General features: G+C 36.3%; 1 protein-coding gene and 1 long non-coding RNA gene across 2 annotated transcripts in view; both read right to left on the bottom strand.

Moving 5' to 3' along the window:
* Window positions 1–23,110, bottom strand: part of LOC139961038 (dynamin-1-like protein) — a 43,386-nt gene that overhangs the window by 2,761 nt on the left and 17,515 nt on the right. Inside the window, exons 9-15 of the mRNA XM_071959865.1 lie at window positions 7,206–7,411; window positions 6,424–6,544; window positions 5,315–5,551; window positions 4,268–4,420; window positions 3,021–3,224; window positions 2,206–2,266; window positions 319–530 (exon numbers count right to left, since the gene is read on the bottom strand). Coding sequence (XP_071815966.1) covers window positions 319–530; window positions 2,206–2,266; window positions 3,021–3,224; window positions 4,268–4,420; window positions 5,315–5,551; window positions 6,424–6,544; window positions 7,206–7,411 — 1,194 coding nt within the window. The remainder of the gene's footprint in view (window positions 1–318; window positions 531–2,205; window positions 2,267–3,020; window positions 3,225–4,267; window positions 4,421–5,314; window positions 5,552–6,423; window positions 6,545–7,205; window positions 7,412–23,110) is intronic.
* LOC139961039 (uncharacterized) lies at window positions 8,915–22,690 on the bottom strand. Its single transcript, XR_011790703.1, has 4 exons — window positions 21,490–22,690; window positions 20,117–20,191; window positions 19,547–19,588; window positions 8,915–10,148 (listed from the first exon to the last, which is right to left on the bottom strand). It is a non-coding gene; the product is annotated as an uncharacterized lncRNA (long non-coding RNA).

Below are 23,110 nucleotides of genomic sequence, written 5' to 3' on the forward strand. Positions count from 1 at the left end.
TCAACCTGATTTTGCCTTGGTGAACTCTTGCCCCTCCCCCACCCTCTCCCCTTCCCTCTCCCCTTCCCCACACCCAGCTTCCTTCTTCCTATTAAGTAGATTTGCATTGTAGTTTTATCAGTCATGATTGTCAATGACACTGCCAGCGAACCTCTTAACACAGTTGTTAGAATTGTGTGCCCCTTTGTGATGGATGGTGACATATTAACACATTCTGCCCAACAACGGGGTCAACCTTCAAAAGCAATTGGAGGGCATTGAAAATTTGTTATAATTTGAGATGTGTGGGTAGGGGAGGGTTAAAAAATCTTTTCTTACCCCTAACATCTCCTGGGCATCTTTCCTCCTCTGTGCAATGTTTTCAGACTCATTCAGCAGTGTATTTATTTCGTCCTGCTTGTAGAGACGACCGACCAGGTAGCTCTGTAGGTTATCCTGGACATGATTGACGAGAAAATGCATGATGGCTTTGGGGACGCTGTCCTGTATGTTCTTTCGCACGATCAAAAAGTAACTGTAGATTAATTTCTCTGTTGAAAGAAGAAGACATCAAATACATGATTGCTTTGGGGACGCTGTCCTGTATATTCTTGTGTACAGATCAGAAAGTAACTGTTGATTAATTTCTCTGTTGAAAGAATAAGATATTCAAAGAGGGTCGTACTCCCAGAGACCAGAGTGAAGGAGAAAGTCAGAATGTGACATATGCTATATTACATCAGAGCCATTCTTTCGAAGAAAAATAGGGGGGGGGTGTAGGAGGGTACTGCTTCCAAATATTGGGTTTATAGGACAAAAATACTGGCTCAGTTGAAAAAAGGGGAATCAAATTGGATGAAAATAACCATCAAGAATTTGAAAGTGACAACAAAGGCAGCCCTTATTTCTTTGTATGTACTAACCCATCAATAGCACATTTGAGGGTCATTTTAATGTCTGTGACATAGTATAGAAGAATTTTATGGAAAATGCAATTGGTCACCAACCGACATGTTCACCTGATGAAAATACTTAGACAGAATAAAGTCAAAAGTAGAGAGAGACAAATCAGTAAATAGTTAAAAGCAATTGACTAGCGAGCAGCAAGATCTAATAATTTACCACGAATGTACCATAAAATATATAAAAAAAACACAGGACATTAAACAAGTAGTGAAATAGCTGAACATAACAGGGTATACAGAGGTACTACCAACTGGGACAGGTGAGTGGGGCAAAGGACAAACAAAATCTCAGTAGATCCAAAGACTGGCTGTTCTCAGAAAGCCGTAAAGATGTGTCTTCGTCTGTTCAATGCTTTGAACATAATCTAGTGTGCAACTGTTCTCTGGAAACAATACCTGTCCAAATGTCAAAGGTCATTTGAACTTATTTTTTTGACCTAAACATGCAACTGTTCTCTGGAAACAACCCAATGTCAAAGGTCATTTAACATATTTCTTTGACCTAACCATGCAACTGTTCTCTGAACACAACACCTATCCAAATGTCAGGGAACATTCGAACTTATTTCTTTTGACCTAACTATGATGTATCAAAACTGCCTTTTGAATTGGATTAAAATGTGGCATGTCTCTTACCAAGCCCATATAATATTTATATATAAGTACAAGCCCATCAGTCCAACTTGCATGGTTACATACAACCATTTGTATGCTTCAAAATTATTGGGTTAATTTGCCGTTTAATCAGATGCAAAAGTAGTTTTATTACTTGCTTAATGCATGGCTTTAATTTAAATAGTTTTCTAACTTTATCATTCTTAATGCTAACTTTGGTGAACTAAGGTAATTGGATTATGACTATTTTTATTTCTTCTTTTTGTCCCCATTGATATCATCTTTTCATATGTCAGTGTACATTTTCTTGATGTGTGTATATAGTTTTATCCTGAGAATTATTCAGAGCGCGTAGGGGAAAACGATTTGATAAGTGTTGCACTTCTGTTTTCTTCTGCCCATGCAATAAAAGGTACAATATTAGATAACAGTAGCATGTAAACATCACCTGTATATGTACACACTGAGTCTCTGTTCTATTAAAATCCTGTCAAATGTTTTTCCTTGCTGGAAATGAATGAATGAACGAAGGAATGAATGAATGAATGTATTCAAGTAAAACTCTTGTAAAAGGATCAAGAAATGGTGATTGTGACCCATATCAAATCAAACTACAGATTAAACTGCAAGATGGCAATTTACTTACTAACGACATCAACATCTCTCTGTTCCCTTGGAGAAAGTTTACGGGCAACTGGGAGGTCCGGCTGCAAACAGAGGAAAGCAAAAAATGTTATGAAAGAATTACATGGGTGACTTTTCAGTCAAGTTTTACCTAATCTTAGATGTGAAGTCATCAGAATTTTAAACCCAATGTTGTCGTTTGGGAATTATAAAAATATTTTAAAAAATATTAAAAAAATGCCAAGTCCTTTATTATCTCTCTCTGCTTGCTCCTTCACTTTTCATTCAACTTATAAATGCTAGCACATTTTAAGAAACTTTCATCACCTAAGACAATTCTCTTTCAAAGTATAATATTGCTGAGAAATTTTATCCTGTATAACCTTAAAAGATATGACACCAGGGCAAATTTTAAACGACTGAGACAACAAAATATATTCAGACAACCAAAATCAGCTTTGGAGTTGTTTACATTAAATTCAGATTGCATTGCAACTAAATACTATACTGTTCTATCCACCAAACCTACACAACTCTCCTACAGTGTTTATATTGCTGTTCTATTCATCAAAACTACACATCTCTCCTACAGTATACATATTGGTCATTCTTTGTTTATTTTGCTACATGTTTTCAGACAACCAAATCTTCTGTTCCAACAACCAAAAACTAAGACGTTGTCGGAGGGTAAAGCAGGTAACAAAAATCTTGAAAAGTTTGACCTGGCCACCATTGGCTCTTTAAACAAGCTAAGACTCGGGACAAAACAATTCCTGTTTGATCCATTCTGGGAGACAAAAGATCAGCGATATTGAAAACAAAAAAGACAAAGCTTACCACGCCTGGTAGCAGATTAATACCCTGAGCCTCACGTCTCTCTACCTTGGGACTGCCAGGGACTGGAGGCGTTTGACCACCGATACTCTCAGCACTGACTGAACGGGGAGTTGCATTGGGTGGGTTAGTCCTGCCACCTTTGAGCAAACCGGGCATCCAGGAATCTTTTAAGTTGACAGGGTCTGTTGAGTTCTGTAAAGAAGCCTGAGTACAGACAGGGAAGGAATTGTCGAAAACTTAAAAACTTCTAATCAGTGATAAACGATGAACAGAATAACTGGCGGAGTGAGGTTGCCATTATATCCTATCATCTAGCCGTTGATGTGTTACTGATGCCTACTTCCTTAACAAGATACGACAATTATATATACCGACAACGGATAAAGATCTTTGAGAGAGGGACCAACAATTTCTTCATTAGAAAGATGGAACAGGAAATGGTAGGCTGCTACACTCTAACCCCTCCCCCCCACCCCCCAACCTGATCCTGCACCCCTCCCAATCCCATTCTCTCCAATGAAATATGAAAAAGAACAAAAATTAGAGGTGCTGAGAAATGTTCACCTTCCTTGCATAAACAGGTAAGCACTGAGCTCTACATTAGTTAAACTAGAGACATTAAACATTAGTAAAAATAGAGAAAAAACAACAACAACAAAGATATGAAAAGATACTAAAATAAAACGAGGGACAAGGGACAAGGGGATGCAGAAAGAAAAGGAATGAAAGAGGATGGGATAAACTAGAAAGGGAAAACAGAAGGAATGAATGATTGTGAATTATAACCACAAGTAGGTCAGCATCAGTCTTACCTTGGCTAGTTTATCAGCTAGGTCCTTACTATCTAGAGCAGGTTTGTTAGGTCTACTCTCTTCGGTTACCATGGCATTGATATGGTAAACAGAAGGAATTAATGATTGTGAATTATAACCACAAGTAGGTCAGCATCAGTCTTACCTTGGCTAGTTTATCAGCTAGGTCCTTACTATCTAGAGCAGGTTTGTTAGGTCTACTCTCTTCGGTTACCATGGCATTGATATGGTAAACAGAAGGAATTAATGATTGTGAATTATAACCACAAGTAGGTCAGCATCAGTCTTACCTTGGCTAGTTTATCAGCTAGGTCCTTACTATCTAAAGCAGGTTTGTTAGGTCTACTCTCTTCGGTTACCATGGCATTGATATGGTAAACAGAAGGAATGACTGATTGTGAATTATAACCACAAGTAGGTCAGCATCAGTCTTACCTTGGCTAGTTTATCAGCTAGGTCCTTACTATCTAGAGGAGGTTTGTTAGGTTTTCTTGCTTCGGTTATCATGGCATTGATATGGGCTGCATCTGCAAAATCTGGATGCTTGGTATTAATGTACGCCAATTCTATTTCAACAATATTCTCCACCTTCAGTAAAAAAACAAAAATAACAAGATTAAGTGAGAGACAGTTAACACAATCCTTCCCCCCACCCCTCCCCCCCCCCCCTCCATCCCCTCATCTTCCATAGATGCTATCACAGTCTATTTGTTTCTTACTGGATGTTTAAAGCCAATATAAAGTTCCTTAAAATGTAATCTACCCCTAAGGTTTGCCAAATATACACCAAGAACTGCAATACTGTAGAGAGTCCAAAGGTTTACAGATGCAACAATGGATATCACTTACATATATATAATTAACTTGTTGATTCCGTGCAGCCAAAGGGTCGTATACCGTAGATAGAGGGGGTATGTAACTGTATGTCAAATCTTACAAGGTTTGGTCCCGAGTTCGAGTCACTCCCAGATTAATGTATGTCGTCCAGTTGCAGACTTGTTGACAATTGACAATTCGTAATCATGTACGTTAAATATGAATCTAAGAGACTGACTTCGGTCAGCTTGTGGCTTTGATAAGCCAATGATGGCTTCTTCGCAAGTTCCTGCTTGTAGGATGATCTAAACTACATACATACTTACAGAATTATGCAAAGTTACCCCCCGAACCCGGAATGCAAATTTAACTTAAAACAATACTTAATACATTTTTTCCCCTACTCTTCCACTGCATTTCTTTACCATCAAGCCACACTAACTACGTTACTCCCTTCCACCAAGTGGAAGATATTCTAAACAAAGGCTGAAACACTCGCCATCCAGACTTTGATACAAAAAACAAACAAAAATGTGGGTTGGTTTGACTCATATTTCTTATAAATGGTTCATTCATGTCTTCAATGAAGCAATTCATAAGCTTCAGTTCTTTTTAAACTGTCAATGACATCTGACTCAAATTATATGACAATTCTCTGAGACTGACCATCGTATTGGTCGGTGACAGCCTGGTCCGCAGCAGGTGGGTCACGCTCTCCGAGACCCTCTCGTGTAGTTTGGGGAATCGGAGCAGTTCTTGCGTCCCACAATGTTGGATGATCCTCTGCATCTCCTCGTGAACTAGTTCTATGCATCTCACGCTGGGCTCCTCCAAGCGTCTGATCTGCCGTTTCACCAAAAGTTCAAATGATACCTCCGGTACGAAAAGAGCTGGCCGTGGTCCCTGCGAAGAAAAAAAAAGGTTTTGTGTAGCCAGTGTTCCTCTCTGAAGATGCTCTTTATCAGTTGTTGAATATTCATATAAAGTACACCAAGTTGCGAGGCAGAGTGAATAAGACTTAAAACTTGTCAATGCGCACGTCAGATTGACACCAGGGTTGTGTTTGTTGGATACAACCGAGAATATGGCACAAGAAGAGACTAGTGGGATTAACTAGGCAGCAGTTACTATGACAATTAAGGGATACTCCCTGCAAGAAACTGTTTTTTTTCCTCTTTTTTCTTCTAACAATTGCAGTTTCTGGCACAGGCAGAGTAAGTTACATCATCCTGGCAATCAAGATAAAAATGCCTTTGAGTTTGTCTTTACTCAAAAGGGGAAAAGACAAAATTCTTCAAAACAAACACATTTACAAGAACTTTAGCAAATGTTTGTAATGTATTAATCTGTCAATCAGAAATCAGCAATATGAATGCAACAGAAAAGGGTTAGAATGAGAAAATTTGCCCTAATGACATCACAGACTACCAATTCAGTCCAACTTCCGACATAATAATATAATGAGAATTTCAACCAGACAAAACAAGGTATCAGGATGAGGTGCTGAAACTAGCAATGTGGAATACTGCTACCTCCATGAAAGTGACACCTTGTCTGTCCATGGAACATCCCTTCAAAAATCTCTCAAAATGTATCAAAACTTTTCTTTGAATGAATTATTCATTATGCATATGTCCCACATTAATGTTTCATCCTGTTTTTAAAATTTACTATTCATTTGTTTGAATACATTCCTGTTGAAAACATTCACGCCTTTTCTGAAGAGGTTGAACAGATGTTATAGCATTACAATTTCAATGGAGGTCAAAACTCACTGTTGCATTCCTAATGGCTGTTAGAATATCTATCGTCCTCAACCCACCGAGGGGATCTATGCCGTCTAACGTCCGTCCAAATGTTTCGTGGAAAATGTAACAGATCCGAGCACCCCCGCATCTATCGAAAGTGAGAGTAAGTGAAAATAGTCAAGAATCCTCAACGAATGAAGGCATTATGACACAACTTGGAGGAAAAGACAACAAAAGGTTAACTTACACCATCAAGAGAGAAGAAGCAAACTGCAATCCCCTAGTCTTTATAATATTTGTGTTTTGTGCATCCTCTTTGAAGCGATCATGATATTTTTCTCTCATTTTTGCAAGAAAACATTCCAATGTTTCGAGTGGGTATTTTCAGCAACATTTAAGACACCCTTGACTAGGTGTTCAAATTACATTTTCCCTTCACACTGAGTATTAACAAATGCCTTACAGATGCAAAATAAGACTAAAACAAACACACACACATACAAGAAAGTACTTTTCAGGTACAAAAATCATAACAGTGAGATAGACAATGCAAACTGTGAACATTAGGCAGGAAATTTTGACCAGTAAGTCAATCCATATGAGATCAGACCATACTACTAAACTAGAAAATTGTTTCAAATAAGTAACGAAAAGACAAATCATTATTTCTTTTGCTGATTCAAATTTTACATTAACTGGATATAAACTATCTCTCTATCTGTTACTACATTGCCATACTAAAAGCCTCATATTCGTTCAATGATGTCCATACAGAAGCTAAACAGGAAGAGCCCCACCACGTTACTCACAATTCTGCAGTAGCGATATTCTTTGCAGTGCCCTCTATCGTTGCGCAATAGTCTGACGCAAACTTGGTGATGATCTGAAGCAGGGTCTGGCTTTTATCTTCCACGGGTTCTCCAAAAGATGCAAGAAGTTGCTGGAACTGTGAGGTCATGACATTGACTCTGGTCTTTAAATCTGGCAAGCAGTCTCTAATGTGATGCATCAGCAACTGTGAATTAAAAATATATATTATCTAAAAATATCAATTTCGATTCCTAATTTCATATCTTTGCTCTGTCTCTACAATTATCAATATCAATCATGGTACAACAAATATAGAACTTGCATTTACACTACTTTACCACGAATAGTCTCTGCAGGTTACACTTCATCCTGCGAGTGTTGCCTTTAGCGCTCATTGCCTGTTTGTCTTTGCAAGTTTAGTAATGTCATAGAATATTTAAGAACTTGTTTTTTTATGTGGTATCCTTCATCTTGGGTCAGTCTCTGTTGGACTTTTTGGTCATATAGTTTGACGTCAATGACAACGGCCAAATTAGAAGAGGTGAACAACTCGACCATATTCTAGATATGAGAAAGCCTTGAGAAAGCTAGGCCTATAGACCTATGTTACTGTAGACTGTAGTGGTGACTACCATCAAAACTGTGTCCACTTTCAAGTAGTGTTCAAATGATTATGCATAACAGAAAATACCGATTACCAATTATTTTTTTCATAATCATACCGATTCCGATTATTTGAAAAAGAGAAATATCCCGTTTATACGAAATCGGCAATAAAATTTGTGATAGAAACAATTATTGTTGTAATTTTCCTGTTTCCTTTTGCTTCGTTGTAATACAAGGCTCTTAGGTATCCTTTTGTTTGTACCAAATCATCTCTGGAGTTTCTCAGAAAGAATTTTTTTTTTTTACAAATTTCCAAAATACGAAAATATGGCATCCTACCTAGTCAGCACTGTGCTAAGCGAATGGCCTAACCACCTTGACGTGTATGTCACCTGTTAATGGCTTGAAATGGGCTAAGAATAGTTACTCAAAATATCCATCTCAAAAAGCATTTCAGACAAACCATCCATCTCAATCTTTACCAATGTGTAAATTTTAATTACATATTGCCTACATTGCGACATTATTTTGTACTTATTTTCAGTATTATACTGTTTATGAACAAATAGAAATGTTACGAACTTGAAGTTAAACATACCTATTCGTTACCTACTTAACTCCATTCAAGTTCAATTAGAAATGTATGCTCAGGCCAATCAAACTGAAAAGCAAATTGTACCATCGTAACTTGTTTAAAATTACTCTAGAATGTTACCAGATTGATGTAAAGAAATAATAACAACTAGAAACTACTCCAATTAAAATACAACATTCCCTCTTTAAGACATAGCACACACCTTCCAAACAAATGCCGATTTCCAGCAAATTGAAAGTTGTAAACTAAGCTAGGCCTACGCATTTTTTTTTTTTGCAAACCGATGGTTAGGCTACATTTCCCATTGACTTAGTGTGGTTGTTAGGCTAACATGTGGTCGAAGGTTGCAGTTTTTCATAGATATTTTAGTTCCAGCTAACTGCGTCACAATTTCAGCGAATAAAGAGATGCTTAGGCAAGATTTTCCCGTAAACTTCGTGTGGTGTTCGGGTACCATGCGCGATGATAGCAGCAAGGAAAGTATGAACAAGAGCCCAAGGGCACTGCGGTTCCTTGCGCAGGGGTACATGACAATAAACAGAATTTTATCATAGCAAGATTGGGCTGAAATAGTCCAAGTTAAATTGTGGTATTCCAAGGGCACTGCGGTTCCTTGCGCAGGGGTACATGACAATAAACAGAATTTTATCATAGCAAGATTGGGCTGAAATAGTCCAAGTTAAATTGTGGTCCTACTTGTACCCATAAAGTAACCAACATAGCCAACACATTTGTGATCACAAATTGTGATCGGATTTTTGATCGGGAAGGCACTTTTGAGATCTGAATGTGGCGTCGAAAATGTAAGAAATATAAAGTCACGTCCAAGCGGGTCAACAGATCTGATAACATTTGTGACCTGAGATCACATGACTGTTAAGTTTGAAAATGTTCTACCACCCCATTTACAACTTGTCCCAAAATATCAACCGTGTCACACCTTGGCACTAGGAGTTATTGCATTAAATGCTCGAAATTAACTTGTGTCAAATTACTGAAAAAAGACAAATACTCAGATATCTCAAATACATGGATATTGTTTATTTTTTTCAAATACTAGATATAAACTGTACTGTTGTTATATAAAATATATGAACTTAAACTACACAACTATTTACAACTATATATAAAAGGAAAGAGACCATGTAGTGTTGATTGAGGTTTAATGGCAGTAAATGATTATGACTTTTTGTTTTAAAATAAATATTGTTGTAATGTAAGCCCCACCACTACCCGCCTGCTATCCATCCCCTCATTTCTTCCATGAACCATAAAAAGCTTGATATATTGTATTAACATATACTGCTTTCCTAACTAAACTTGGTTTTGGACAATTCTGCCAAAAAATGTAGACCAGAAATGAATAAATTATTAGGAACCCTTAAAATCTTAAAATCAAGAAATACAGAGTACTTTTATGTTGAACACCGTTGTCAGAACTGCAGGGTCTTTACACCTTGTTTTGAGGTAGAGCTGGATGAAGACATAGAGTTAGCTGAAGTGCTGGCAGATGGTATAGTTTTTGTGATTTTGGTTATTGTGCTTCCTTGTATTCTTCACATCCTTCAGTCTGGAGCTTGTCCTCTATGGTGGCTCCTTCAAGAAAGCTGTGCGTTTTATCGGTTGGGAGGGTCAGCTATTGTAACTAATCTTTATTAAGTATGGTGAATTGTATGTTCTTTTGGTCCATTTCTACGCTCACGTTTACTGAAGTTATGAGCCTAGTTTATGGCCCATGAATCTGCAATGAAAAGATTGTAGAAACAAATATTAACATGTTAATTCATTTGAATACCTGCAGTCTCTGAAAAAATAATGAGAAGTTAATGACCTTTTGTGTTTTCCATTTGAATGCTCTTTTAGGTTTGCTGTAACTACGAAAAACTGGTTTCATGACAATATACCAACATCAATTATTATAATTCCTGATTATAATGTTATTCGTAAAGATAGGACTGGCAACGGGGTGGGCAGCTGGCCTCTATAACAAGGAGGGGGTATTTTTAAATCTGCCACGACATTAGTTGCCTATTGCCTATATGTCGAACAATTCAGGTTTCTTACGCTTGTGCAGTGGCACAGTGGGCAAGGCGTTAGACTATGGATCATTTTGGTCTGGGTGGCAGAGGTTCGAATGCACTTTCTTTGTTTACACCAAACTACAGATGCATTGTTATTTATAACTAATTTAATGTGCAAATTCAAAACACATATTTCATCTCTTTTAATTTTTGGGAGATTCGGCTGAAAAATTGTTTCATTTTGTACACACAAACTGGGTTTACCTCTAAGTTAGGGTATATCTGAAACTGATGGCTCTGTTCATCACCCTCACTTTAATATACCTGGTGAGAGGCTTGTGAGAAGAGGTGTATAATTTGCACTATAATTAGTGCTGCATTGATTCACTGACATATACAACAATCAAAAAGCCCTTTGTATTCCATGTGTGACCGACAAATGTCTAACTTTTCAAGTTTGCTTTGAGTACTGGAGAAGTTATATGTTGTAAATATGATTGTCATTGATATGTATGGACTTGGATATTTGAAAGTTAACTTTCTGTTGCTTGCAAGTGAAGAATTGTTTGTGTCGCTACAAAATGCAGACAGTAATGAAACGTGATACCTTGTTGTCTTTAGCTTGATGTTGTTCTGGATTGTTAAATTTTGGTTCAAATTTGCAAGGTTAATCAAATTTGGTTGCAGTTTCATCAATTTTGTTCCATTTTTTAAAGAAATTAAAAATATTGTTCAAGTTTGTTCAATTGTTGTTAAAATTGTCAAAGTTATTCGAAGTGGTTAAATTTTTGTTCACGATTTGCTCAACCTTGTTCAAATTTTGGTCAAGGTTTGTTCAACTTTGTTCAAATATTATTCAAATTTGGTTAAAGTTTATTCAAATTTCGCTCACAGTTATTCAAATTTGGTTCAAGTTTGTTCAAGTTTTGGTAAGATTTGTTCAAATTGTGTTCAAGTTTGTTCATGATTGTTTAAATTTTGTTCTTGTTTTTTAAATACTTGTTAAAATTTGCAAGGTTCATCAAATGTGGTTTCAGTTTGATCAAGTTTGTTCCATTTTTTTAAAGAAATATCATCAATATGTTCCACTTTTTAAAGAAATATAAAAGTTTCTTCAAGTTACTTCAAAATTGGGTTCAAATTTGAGCACATAAGACATATGGTACACATATTTTGGTTTAACTTGTTGTGTTTTCATGGCAGTTTTGCAGAGAAATCCATGTTGCTTTGTGATCACTGTAATAGCTCTCAAGGACTCCACTACCAATTGTTTTACTTGTAGGAATATTTGTGTAGATATGATCTAAGCATGAGTTATAATCTGTTGTAGGAGTGAGTATGATTTGTTTGTATTTGAATGTTCTTGTTAATAAAGAGAGAAGGCTCTTTTTCTCTGGCGTGTTTTGGAGTACATCAACATTGAAATCACCAATAATCAATGTTTGTTGTGTATGATCTATGTGACTTAGAAAGTTACTCAATTCATCATGGAATTGTTGCATGGGAACCTTATTAGACCTGTAAATTAGTGCAATTTGAACAGTTCCAGCACATGTGTCTTTGGTCGTCAGGGAGATTTCAATATTATTTGTATTCAGAGTATGTTCAGTCAGTGTTGTGATATTATTCTTAGTGTAGATTACAGTGCCATATGGGGAATTTGAGACAGGAGCATGAGATGGGATGTTTTTGAATAGTGTAAATCCTTCAATGAACAGCTCATCATTTGGTATTGCTTCTGATATATGGCATTCAGTGAAAAGTAGAATATCAGCAGATGTGATTGTGCTGTCATGAATTATGTCAGAAATGTGTCTCTTCAGTGATCTTACATTTTGATGAATGATGGTAGTGCTGTCCGTACTTTCAAATGCATGGCTGCATATTTTCAATGATCGTATGGATCGTAGGTTTTCTACTTCCTTGACAACATTTCGATCGACATTAATTTTTTCTGGATTAAGTTCAAGAATGTATAATCCATTTATGGAAGTCACTCTACTTAATGCAACATAGTGTATGTGACATTGTGATCTAGCACCTGACATATCAACAACTATCTCTTTCATTGTATCTCCTTGACATCTATGGACTGTCTTTGCAGTTGCTGGTCTGAGGGGAAATTGTTTCCGCATAACTTCTGCATTTTTGTTGCGACCAATCCTGAACTGTCGACTACTTCTTGATATTGGTGTCCATGTTGAAGCAAGCTTTGAATGATACAGTTCTCTTTTAGAGTGTCGACATGCTTTACCTACAGTAATGTCATCGAACTGTACCCATATAGTGTGAATGTTCTGATCATGTACATTCTCTATATACTTGATGATACCAGTAGCACCATTTATCATTCCATCTTCAACTGAAACATTGAGACAGAGGTCAACTCTTTGATCAATGCCCAACGATAGTTCAGTGAATAATCCCATTGTCTTTTGAGGATTGTTCGGTATGCAAGTCAGTATTTTCTGTTTGACTGTGTTTGGGACATCACCTACGACAATGTCTTGAGATCTAATTGTGAGCTTTAGAGTGTCTAGTTTGGAAAAAACTTCATCATTGTGTGCATTCACTCTTAGGTTTGTCTGATAAACATGTGTAACATTTGATGGAACATTGTCGACTGTAAACTGTCTAGTGTTCAGCAGCTTCAAATCATCATCTGTTTGTCTATTTTCTCTTAGTCGGTTCAAAAGTTGAGCAAAACTCTGGTCATCTTTTTGTCGCATGATTTCAGTTAGTTCAAAGGCCATAAAATGATCTCTCCATAAATTAGATGCAAGTGGACCATAATCATGAGTTAGATTATTAAATATCCATCCATCAAACACTGGCTTGAGTTGAAAGAGATCACCAACAGCAATAATGCTAACACCTCCAAATATTTTCTTGCTACCCATAATTTGTTGCAGTCTTTTATCTATGTATGTAAACATCCCATTACCAACCATAGATATTTCATCAATGAAAATGATTTTCAAATTTCGGAACTTCACTCGAAGTGAGTTTAACTTGTCTGATGTTAATGCCTTGTAATGAAATCCTTGACTAGCTGGAATGAGTAGAGCACTGTGAATGGTACTGCCTTCGATACCATATGCTGCTTTGCCTGTTGGTGCCATTAGAAGAATGTGAGTATCATCTGGATCACTTCCAGGCTGGCTAGAATAGTATTTCAAAAGTGCATTGTACAGAGCTTTCAATACTTGAGATTTTCCTACACCAGCTCCGCCAGTAAGAAATGTGTACAGTGGTTCTTGTTTTGTTTTGCACCAATGCAGTACATAGTAGAAAAAGTCTTTCTGCTTTTTATTGAGGCTGCGTACTAGAGTTCTATATTCTGAATCTGGCAAGCGAGGTTTTTGCAATTCTTCTATGTTTGCACTATTGACTGCAATCCCAATGTCTTGTCCAATATCATACAATTCAGGTGATTCATTGGAAGGGATTTTCACTTGTTGTTTATCCTTTTCGTCTCGATGAGCCTTTTCCATATGTTCTGTATTTGGTGCAATCTCATCATACATCTCAGGGTCTTCATTTTCAATATCATCAATTGCCTGGTCAATGATATCTCCACTGTGGTTATATTCTGCTTCCTTGTCTTTAATCTCGGATTCAACCTGAAGGTATCGTTCTTGGTATGTATCACATGACTCTATGATATTATTCTCAGATCTCCAAGGAAAAAACAACATCAGTTGCTCTCTGTAGTACTTTTCTGCATCATTTTCCTTGTTAAACCGAACATATCTGATGATCTTGGCTTTGTTTCTTTTTCTAAAGTTTAATGCACCAACTGTATAGCATTTGACCTCACCAGTATCCTGCATATCATGGCCATCAGCATTATCATGTGATTCATAGTCTTGGGCAATGCTGTCTTTGTTCAATTTGATAGAAGGGTCATCATCATTTTCATCTAATTCATAATCATTATTAGTACTCTCATTGCTCTTGTTGTCACTAGTGATATCGAACCAAGCTGCAAAGTCTGCAAGGCAATAATGTTGTAGTGCTTTAGGTCGGGCAGCATACTTCCTGATAAGTCCCATACATTCAATATCTGTAGAGTAATCTGGCAACTGTTGAATATATTCCAATGGTTTGATCAGGATTGTTCGATCTTCTAATGGTGAGGTATTTATAAACACAAACTGCCTGGAGGCTTTTCTGAGTGACATTTGTAATACCAAATACACTGCTTCTTGAGCACTCATTTCAACATGATTAAGGAATTTGTTTCCAATGTGTCGTACTTGCTGTTTGATGTCCATGTTCCCTTCTCTTGCTTCTGATGTTGCACGTTGCATAAGGTTACTCATACCTCTTTGTCCTTTGCTAATGTAAGATACAATGTACATGGCACATGCATATGGGTCCAGCACATATTGAATATCCATATTAGCTCTCCAAGTTTCTAGCAAGACTTTATTGTAACCATTAATCCTGACTTCAGATGGTGATCTTTTGAGAAAGATTTTGTCTGATGTTATTGATGAACGTATAGCAAGAATGTAATCTCTTTCTGTGCTTCCCAACTTTGTCAACATATCTTCAAATGTGTCAGTAATGTCTTCAGCAAGTTTCAAATCATCCAAGTAAGCCTTTATGCACTTGTACAGTTCTGTAGTTTTGTCATTGCCTTTAACTTCTAACGGTGTTAAAATCATGGTTCTAGGCATTGGTGGGATAGGAAACCCAAAGCGGCAAACACCTTGTCTCTTTTTCCTGCATGTCTTTGCATGGCTGTGAGATTGCAAGTTAACAGTTTGGTTGACTGTGTCAGGTATGTTACATGTGACATATTGATCAACAAATGATGCTACTTCTGTAGGAGCTGCATTTCCATATAAAGGTGCATCTTTGACCCAAACTAGCATGTGAATGTGTGGGGAACCTCTCTGTTGGAACTCAACTCTGTAGAAATGATCAATGATCTCACCAATTGGATGATATGAACTATACAGGAAATTATTCAAGAACCTACGAAACATGTAATCAAAGTGACGTGCACATGTGACAGGGTCACTCTGGATAAGGTCAGATTTCTCATTCCAATTCATGTTTAAAAGTTCTTCATCTGTGAAATGTTTGTTTTTGATTGTTCTTCCAAGGATTTTGAGTAGGTGAAGCCACCTTGTTTCAGCAGCAGAGAATGACAGAAACCATGTTGGGATTCCAAGTTGTCGAATCATTGCAAACAGTTCTTTCTTGGACCTTTCCCAATAGGGAGGGGATCCTCGTAATGTTCGGAATACTCTAAATCCTTCATCTAGGGTCAAGATTTGCTTGATACTTTCATTTGTTTTGAAATGTTGAGCAGTTAATTTCTTCCCTTGTGTATTTTTCTTTCTCATACTAAGTGTTACTTTCTGCTGTATTTGGTTTATTTGTAGCTTCTTGGTTTTGTAGAATATGTTTTGGACAGATTTGGCAAATCTTCTATCTTTGTTGCGCAGTTCCCACTTACAAATTGTGCTGTAGTGTACCTTAACTTTGTTGTCACTTCTTGGCTGTCCACCAAATAATGTTGGAAATGCAAGTATTTCAGAAAGACTGTCTTGAAATAAGCCCATAGGTCTATTTCCTTCACCTGGTGCTACGCAATAAGCAAGTTGGCTTTGTTCCTGAAATTCTGGTGTTAGCATAGTATCTAATGTACCTGTAAGTTGCATGTCATCATTTTGAGCTTCTGTCCAATCATCATCTGAATCTGGATTGTCTTCATTGTTGTTTTGAATTGAAGGAGTTGCACCTACTGGTAAGTCAGCATTTTCATTTTTGTCAGATTGTTTTTCAGGAGGTTCTATGAATTCGTGCCAATCATCATCCATCTGCTGTATCGTTTCATTCCAATTCTGATCAATTGAGACTCTTTCATCTTTGTATAATTGACTGTTTGCAACTAGCCATTTTGCAGCATCAATTACTTTATTGGGCCTGACATTTTCACTTTGAACTGAGTGCTTATAAGAAAGTTTTCTCTTAAACTTGACAGGAATAGTCATGCTTTCATTTAGCCTGCGTGGTAATAGTCTACATGTACTTGACACATCAGCTGCAACATTTACCACATTTCCTTTCAGATTCAATTGTCGCCCTCTAGGAAGTTCTCGAATTTGCATAAATGGTATACGAAGAGCTACTAATTTCTCTTCAAGAGAATGCAATTGTAATTCTTTTGGAATTGTCACAAACTTCATGTTATTGTTAAGGCTTAATGGTGGTATCTTATCAGAATTAATATATTCCTTGCAGGTACTACAAATCCACAATTTGTTGTTGATAGAAGGATTGTGTAAAGCAATGCTGAAAGTAGATTTTGCTGTTTTCTGTACAAAGCTAGTGACACTTTCTTTATACCATAACTGTTCACAACAACAGCACACATATTCTGGACCTACTGAAATAGAGTTGAAAAAGCTTTCTTGCAATTGTTGAATTGATGAAGTGTTACAGCTGGTTCTCTTGTTGTATTTGGATTTGATTTCATTAGCTGCAAACTGTGGATCTGTTCTAGCTTGTGCCATACGTTCTTGATTCTTTTGTTTTTCTGGGACAGAGTAGGTGTCATTTTTGCGAATAGTGTTCATTCGTTTGATGTTTTGTATCTGTTCAATTTGAGAATATTCCAGTTTTTGTCTTTTGTCTTTCACTCTTTTGATGTTTTTTTTCCTCTCATTTTGAGAGTACTCCTCATTTTGTCTTTTGTCTTTCACTCTTTTGATGTTTTTTTTCCTCTCATTTTGAGAGTACTCCTCATTTTGTCTTTTGTCTTTCACTCTTTTGATGTTTTTTTTCCTCTCATTTTGAGAGTACTCCTCATTTTGTCTTGTGTCTTTCATCCGTTTGATGTTTTGTTTCTTTTCCTTTTGAGAGTACTCCTCATTTTGTCTTGTGTCTTTCATTCGTTTCCTGTTCTGTACTTTTTCATTTTGAGAGTAGTCCGGTTGTTGTCTGATATCTTTCATTCGCTTGGTATTTCTTGTTCTTTCATTTTGAGTGTTCACACAATCTGTCCTCTTGGCTTTCATTCTTTTTACATTCTTCTGAATTTGTTCTTGACAGTACATCTTGTTTTGTCTTCTAGTTCTTTGGTAAGTAATGTCTTTTTTCCTTTCTTGTTCTCTGTATGCACTGTTAGTTGCTCTAAGTTTTTGCATACGTTTAGTACTGTTGGAACAGCTACTACTGGGAGGTAATTTAGTGATGTTCACTTTCTGTTTCTGTTCATCTTTATTTTGTTGCCACAAGTTTTGTCTGTTCAGTTCTTCTTGCACACGATCTCTTGTTGTTTTTGGTTGTGCAGATTCAAGGTTCTGTGCTACAAGACAGAGATCAGTATTATTAAGTCCATACACAACATCAAAGTGACTTCTATTTGTGTTTTGTATGTAAATTGCACGTTTATTTGTATCTATTCTTTCTGAGAGACTACCACATGCTGGAAATCGTAGCCATTTCCATTCACTACCAGATACAGCATATGTATAAATGTCAGTTTGTAAAACTTTTGCAGCAGTCATTATTTCCACTTCAGTAGCCCACACTGAATCATCTGACATATGAGATGTTTGCATATAATCCTGAACAGATTTACTAGTAGATGGTAGGTCACATTCCTGAAGAGATTGCACTATCAAGCGTCTTAGGATATGATGATTATTTTCAGACTTTGTTATTATAAATGACAAAGATCTAAAGAAACAATTCCCATCACCTACTATTCTCCAAATATTACATGGTCTTGCAGTATTAGTATACAATATTGGACTGCAAATATCTGGGAAATTTGGATAAGAACTGGTATGAATTTGTTCGTTTTTGTCTGTTATTAACTGCTTTAATATAGCAATCTTTCCATCACGCCATAAGTCATCTGGAGGGAAGAAAGTAAACGTGTCATAAGTGTGTATACTTTGCAAGTTAATATCAGTAATGTTCGATTGACCAACTGAATGTTGCTCTATTGCTTTTTCAGAGAGAGTTTTATTAGCATATTGTTGTGACTGGCAAGTTTGGTTTGATGTTATATTTTGCTTTGATTCTCTTCTTGTCTTGTTTCGCTGTCTGTAACTCAATTTTTTTGTTCGTGGCATGACAGAATATTGTGGACAATCTCCTTTCCGACAACAGTTTCTGTGGGATAGTAGTGTGTATATAGAGAGTGATTGACTGTAAATGCTGTTGTGGATTTTGGATATCTATCACAAGCATTTGATCAAAATGTGTGTTATTTTTTCTGGAATGGTTTTCTTTGCAATGTTGGAATTGAAGTACTTTTTGTATCTCTGTGAAGTTCTTGTTAATATTGTTTAGTTCTTTTTGTGTGCTTAAAATTGATTTATGTCAAAGTATTTGTTGAGTCGCCTAGAAATGATTTCAAGAAGTGATAAGGATTTCTTAAAGTGGGTTTTAATTACTGTCAAGTAGTATGTGGTTTTCTATCAGAACTGTTTAAGAATACCTTTGATATATATGTTTCAAATTTTCCTTTTATTTTTATGATTATTTGCACTATACTTTGTTCTGATTGTCAGTAATTTTGAGCAGTTTTCCGGGTTTTTATTTGAAGTATTTTCAGTGCTTTACATATGCTTTGTTAGTAATTTGTAGCAGTTCTTTTGCTTTATTAGTACTTTTGATATTTTTAGCTTTTTTCAGTACTTGTCAGCAATTTTTAGACATCAAGTTTGGATAATATTTGGCCTGATAAACTGCTGGTTTGATTGACCAAGTAAACTGTATAGTTATCTTAACATAAAGTGATAGCTAATAATAATCAACTTTAAACCAGTACTGTAAGCCCTGGGATGGCTTTATAGTTATCAACTTTAAACCAGTACTGTAAGCCCTGGGATGGCTTTATAGTTATCAACTTTAAACCAGTACTGTAAGCCCTGGGATGGCTTTATAGTTATCAACTTTAAACCAGTACTGTAAGCCCTGGGATGGCTTTATAGTTATCAACTTTGAACCAGTATTGTAAGCCCTGGGATGGCTTAATAAATATCAAGTTTGAACCAGTATTGTAAGCCCTGGGATGACTTAATGAAAATCAAGTTTGAACCAGTATTGTAAGCCCTGGGATGGCTTTTAATAAGATGGAACTTACACAGAACTTCAAGCCCTTGGGTGTTGAACTGGTATAGCTCACCTGCAAAATAAAAATACAGAAAAACAAACATGTTCTCAAGAAAAAATGACTGTGTCTAGCTTTAAGATCAGCCTACATGGGGTAGCTTACACTTATTGTCGCTCACCCCTACTTTTTCGCACAGCATAGAAAGTGGTGCCTTCTGCCTTTCAAACATGTAAACAGAAAACACTGAGAAAAATTAGGCCTAATATTAATGTAATGTATTTCTCCATATCTCATTAACAGACTTCAGCATACTACTGTTGGTATAAGTTACGCCTATTCCAGCCTGATTAATGTGTGGGTTATCTAACTTTAAAGTTAAGCCTATCCTAGACTACATAAATTACCCATGGGCCTAGCCAATTCTGTTCGAGTTAAGAGTGGTCTTGATAAAAATCTAACTAGGTGACAGTTATTTTCGTAAACCACGCCTGGTAATTTCTCTTACATACCATCCAACCTGAAGATTTTATTTGGCACTGAATCTCGACAATTGCAAAATACCAAGGAAACCTTAAACAACAGAAGGAAAGATATGTATACCTTGATTTGGAACAATATCGTTGACTCTGAAACTAGAACTTGAAGCTCTTGGGTGACTACTGTAATATAGCTCACCTGCAAAATACAAATAAAGGAAAATAAACATTATCTCAGAAAAAAATGGCTGAGTCTGGCTTTGGGGCCAGCCAACATGGGGTAGCTTACACTTATTTTTCTGATTTTCTCCCACCTTTACTTTCCGCATACTGCTTAGATAATGGTGACTTTCTGGCTTCAAAACATGTAAACAAACAACACTATTCTTGGACCGTTTCCATATTATTTTCATTAATGTAAATGACTGTACGTGCGGAAATTGATGAGAGGAAAGTACCAGGGGCGGAGCACAACTAAAACCTTCTTAAGACTAACAAGAGTAAGACATAGGCTAAGCCTAGATTCAATGAAGTGAACTTGAATTTTACAAACCTAGTAAAGTACTATGGCTTTTCCAAGGTCATTTGATTTCTCATCCACCTGGCTGCTAACATTAGTCAAATAACAAAATAAAAGGCCAAGGCTATTAATACATACATTTCCTTCAATACTCCTAGTTCTAGGCCTAATCCTGAAAACGTATTCAATATGTTTCTATACCCAACATTGCTGGTTGTTTACCCCAAAATTAACATTTCTATTACTATTTTTTTACTATGGTTGGATTCCCCATTAAATTTTGGTCCTCAATCAATTACAACAAAATTTGTAAAGGACTTTTCTGAAATGTTTGGCTGAACTGAAAGTCTGACAGTGGTACTGATCAAGTATAATTATATAGATTTACATGTTTTCAAAAATTGAAGTAAAGCAATGATCAAATGTGAAAGTAACATATTAGGTGGGATATACAGTACCTTACAAATTTAAGATACAACAAAGGCCAGGTGTAGGTTGTTAATACTACTTTGAATCGATATAAAGAGGCTACAACAACTTGAACAAGTACAACTAGCCTAGCAATACTAATAAATTTGTAATAAATTGAAGAAAGTATATCACCTTTTTCTTTGGTGAGATGGGGGTTAGATTGAGGGGTCAAGGTGTACATGCATACGTAAACTGATCATACTCGTTACTACATAAGTATATTTAACCAATAGATGTTTTTTTAAAGTAACATAGAGCCAGTTTTTTAAAGTTTCATAGGCTTCATATATGTAGACCGCAGAGTGACTGTGGAGACAGTAATAATAGTACAGTAGCCTATACAGTACTCAGTACTACTAGCCATTACTTTTAAATGAATAGTAGTGCTACTATAGTCTATACCTATGGTAACCTAGCAAACTGCTCATTGTTTAAATTATAAACAGTAAAATCTTACAAAATGTTACACAATGTGACATGCTATACTAGTACTAGCCTATACATACTTGTATTTATTTTTGGTGGGAATGGTGAGAGTCTGCAAGCAAGAAACTGATCCTAGTGTAACCCTCTTTTGCTGTCATTAGCTATAAACTATAAAGTAAAAGAGGAAGAAAGAATCCTTGATTAAGAAATCAGTCCAACATGTGTTTTAGCAAGTCACAAGTGTTTATTACTCATATCATCTTCAATGATACATCTTTACAATCCTATCTCATTCGATCTCTGATAATAATCATCTTTACTACTTTCCCATTAACAGATCTTTCAGCAAACTCTTTACACTTTCTATCATAACCCTCATTCCCTCTAACTATGCTTCCTCATCTTTACCATCATCTCATTGTCACAATAACAAATACTATTTCAACCCTCACACACACACAAACTCACGCACACACCTACAGATATGCAACTCTGAATTAACCTTTACTTCCATCACCTTCCTCCTTTCCATTTCCACTAACCCTCAAATACCTGTTGAGCACACTGTAAACTTAACTAACTTTTATATATACCCAATGCATTAAACACATGAATCAGAGACATATTATCCTTTCCCCTGCTTACATGCTCAAAATAGAAATCATGAGTATACCATCATCTCACTTGGTACCATGGAAACATGTAAATTACTTTTAAATAACCAATCACATGTGTGAACAGATACATAACCCTTGAATAATGGATCAGTCTAACTTAATGACATATGCCAATGACATGGAGATACAGACAATACACCTCATATGCTCCCTGTGGTGGACCACAGCTTGCCTCCTGGAGTAGCATATATGTGCTAGCTCTACACTGCCTATATAATAACACTGTACAGGTTTAAGGTCCTTAGGGTATGGCACTAACTAGTCATAGAAATACTGAGATTTCTGGTGAATCTGACCATTTTGATTATACATAAGAATTACAATGGTATCTAGGGTATCTTACCTAACTAGTATCATACAAATAATATGCAAACAACTCACCTATTAAGTAAAAGAGGAAGAAAGAATCCTTGATTAAGAAATCAGTCCAACATGTGTTATAGCAAGTCACAAGTGTTGGCCTCCTTCCTGCTGGGTTCTTCCATTTCGGATAGGTAAACAAAATTACATATAACTACAAAAATTAAATAGAGGGGGGGGGGCAGCTTTCCCAAGCTCCACACTAGCAATCACAAAATTAGTCTGTACTTACTATCTATTTACAATGAGTATCCAGTATTACATAACCAAAGAAAATAAAGTCCGTACTTATTTGAAAATAATTAAAAGTAACATACCTTTAATACTGTAGCCAAGACTGTCTTCTAGTAATAGTAGTGTTGCAATACAAATCTTCTTCAAACTATAAAGCAAAGTCGCTGTAAGTCATCAAAGCTGATTGCAATATGTTTCGATCGATCCAGATAGAGTGAAAGAATGGTTTTGAATGCTGCAGGCCTGAAATGCTGTTAATTATCTGATTCTGAACTCCGTGTCAAGATGGAGAAATATCCTCTGTACCATTACGCTCATGCATGCATTCTATCAGTCATCACTGCTGACAATAATCTGAAGTGAAGACTGCTGCTTGACCTCTCCATGACAAAAGTTAGCAAATTGTGCAAAAGCTAAGTTCAATGTTTGG

Source organism: Apostichopus japonicus, chromosome 20 (genome assembly GCF_037975245.1).
Source record: "Apostichopus japonicus isolate 1M-3 chromosome 20, ASM3797524v1, whole genome shotgun sequence".
Lineage (NCBI taxonomy): Eukaryota > Metazoa > Echinodermata > Holothuroidea > Aspidochirotida > Stichopodidae > Apostichopus > Apostichopus japonicus.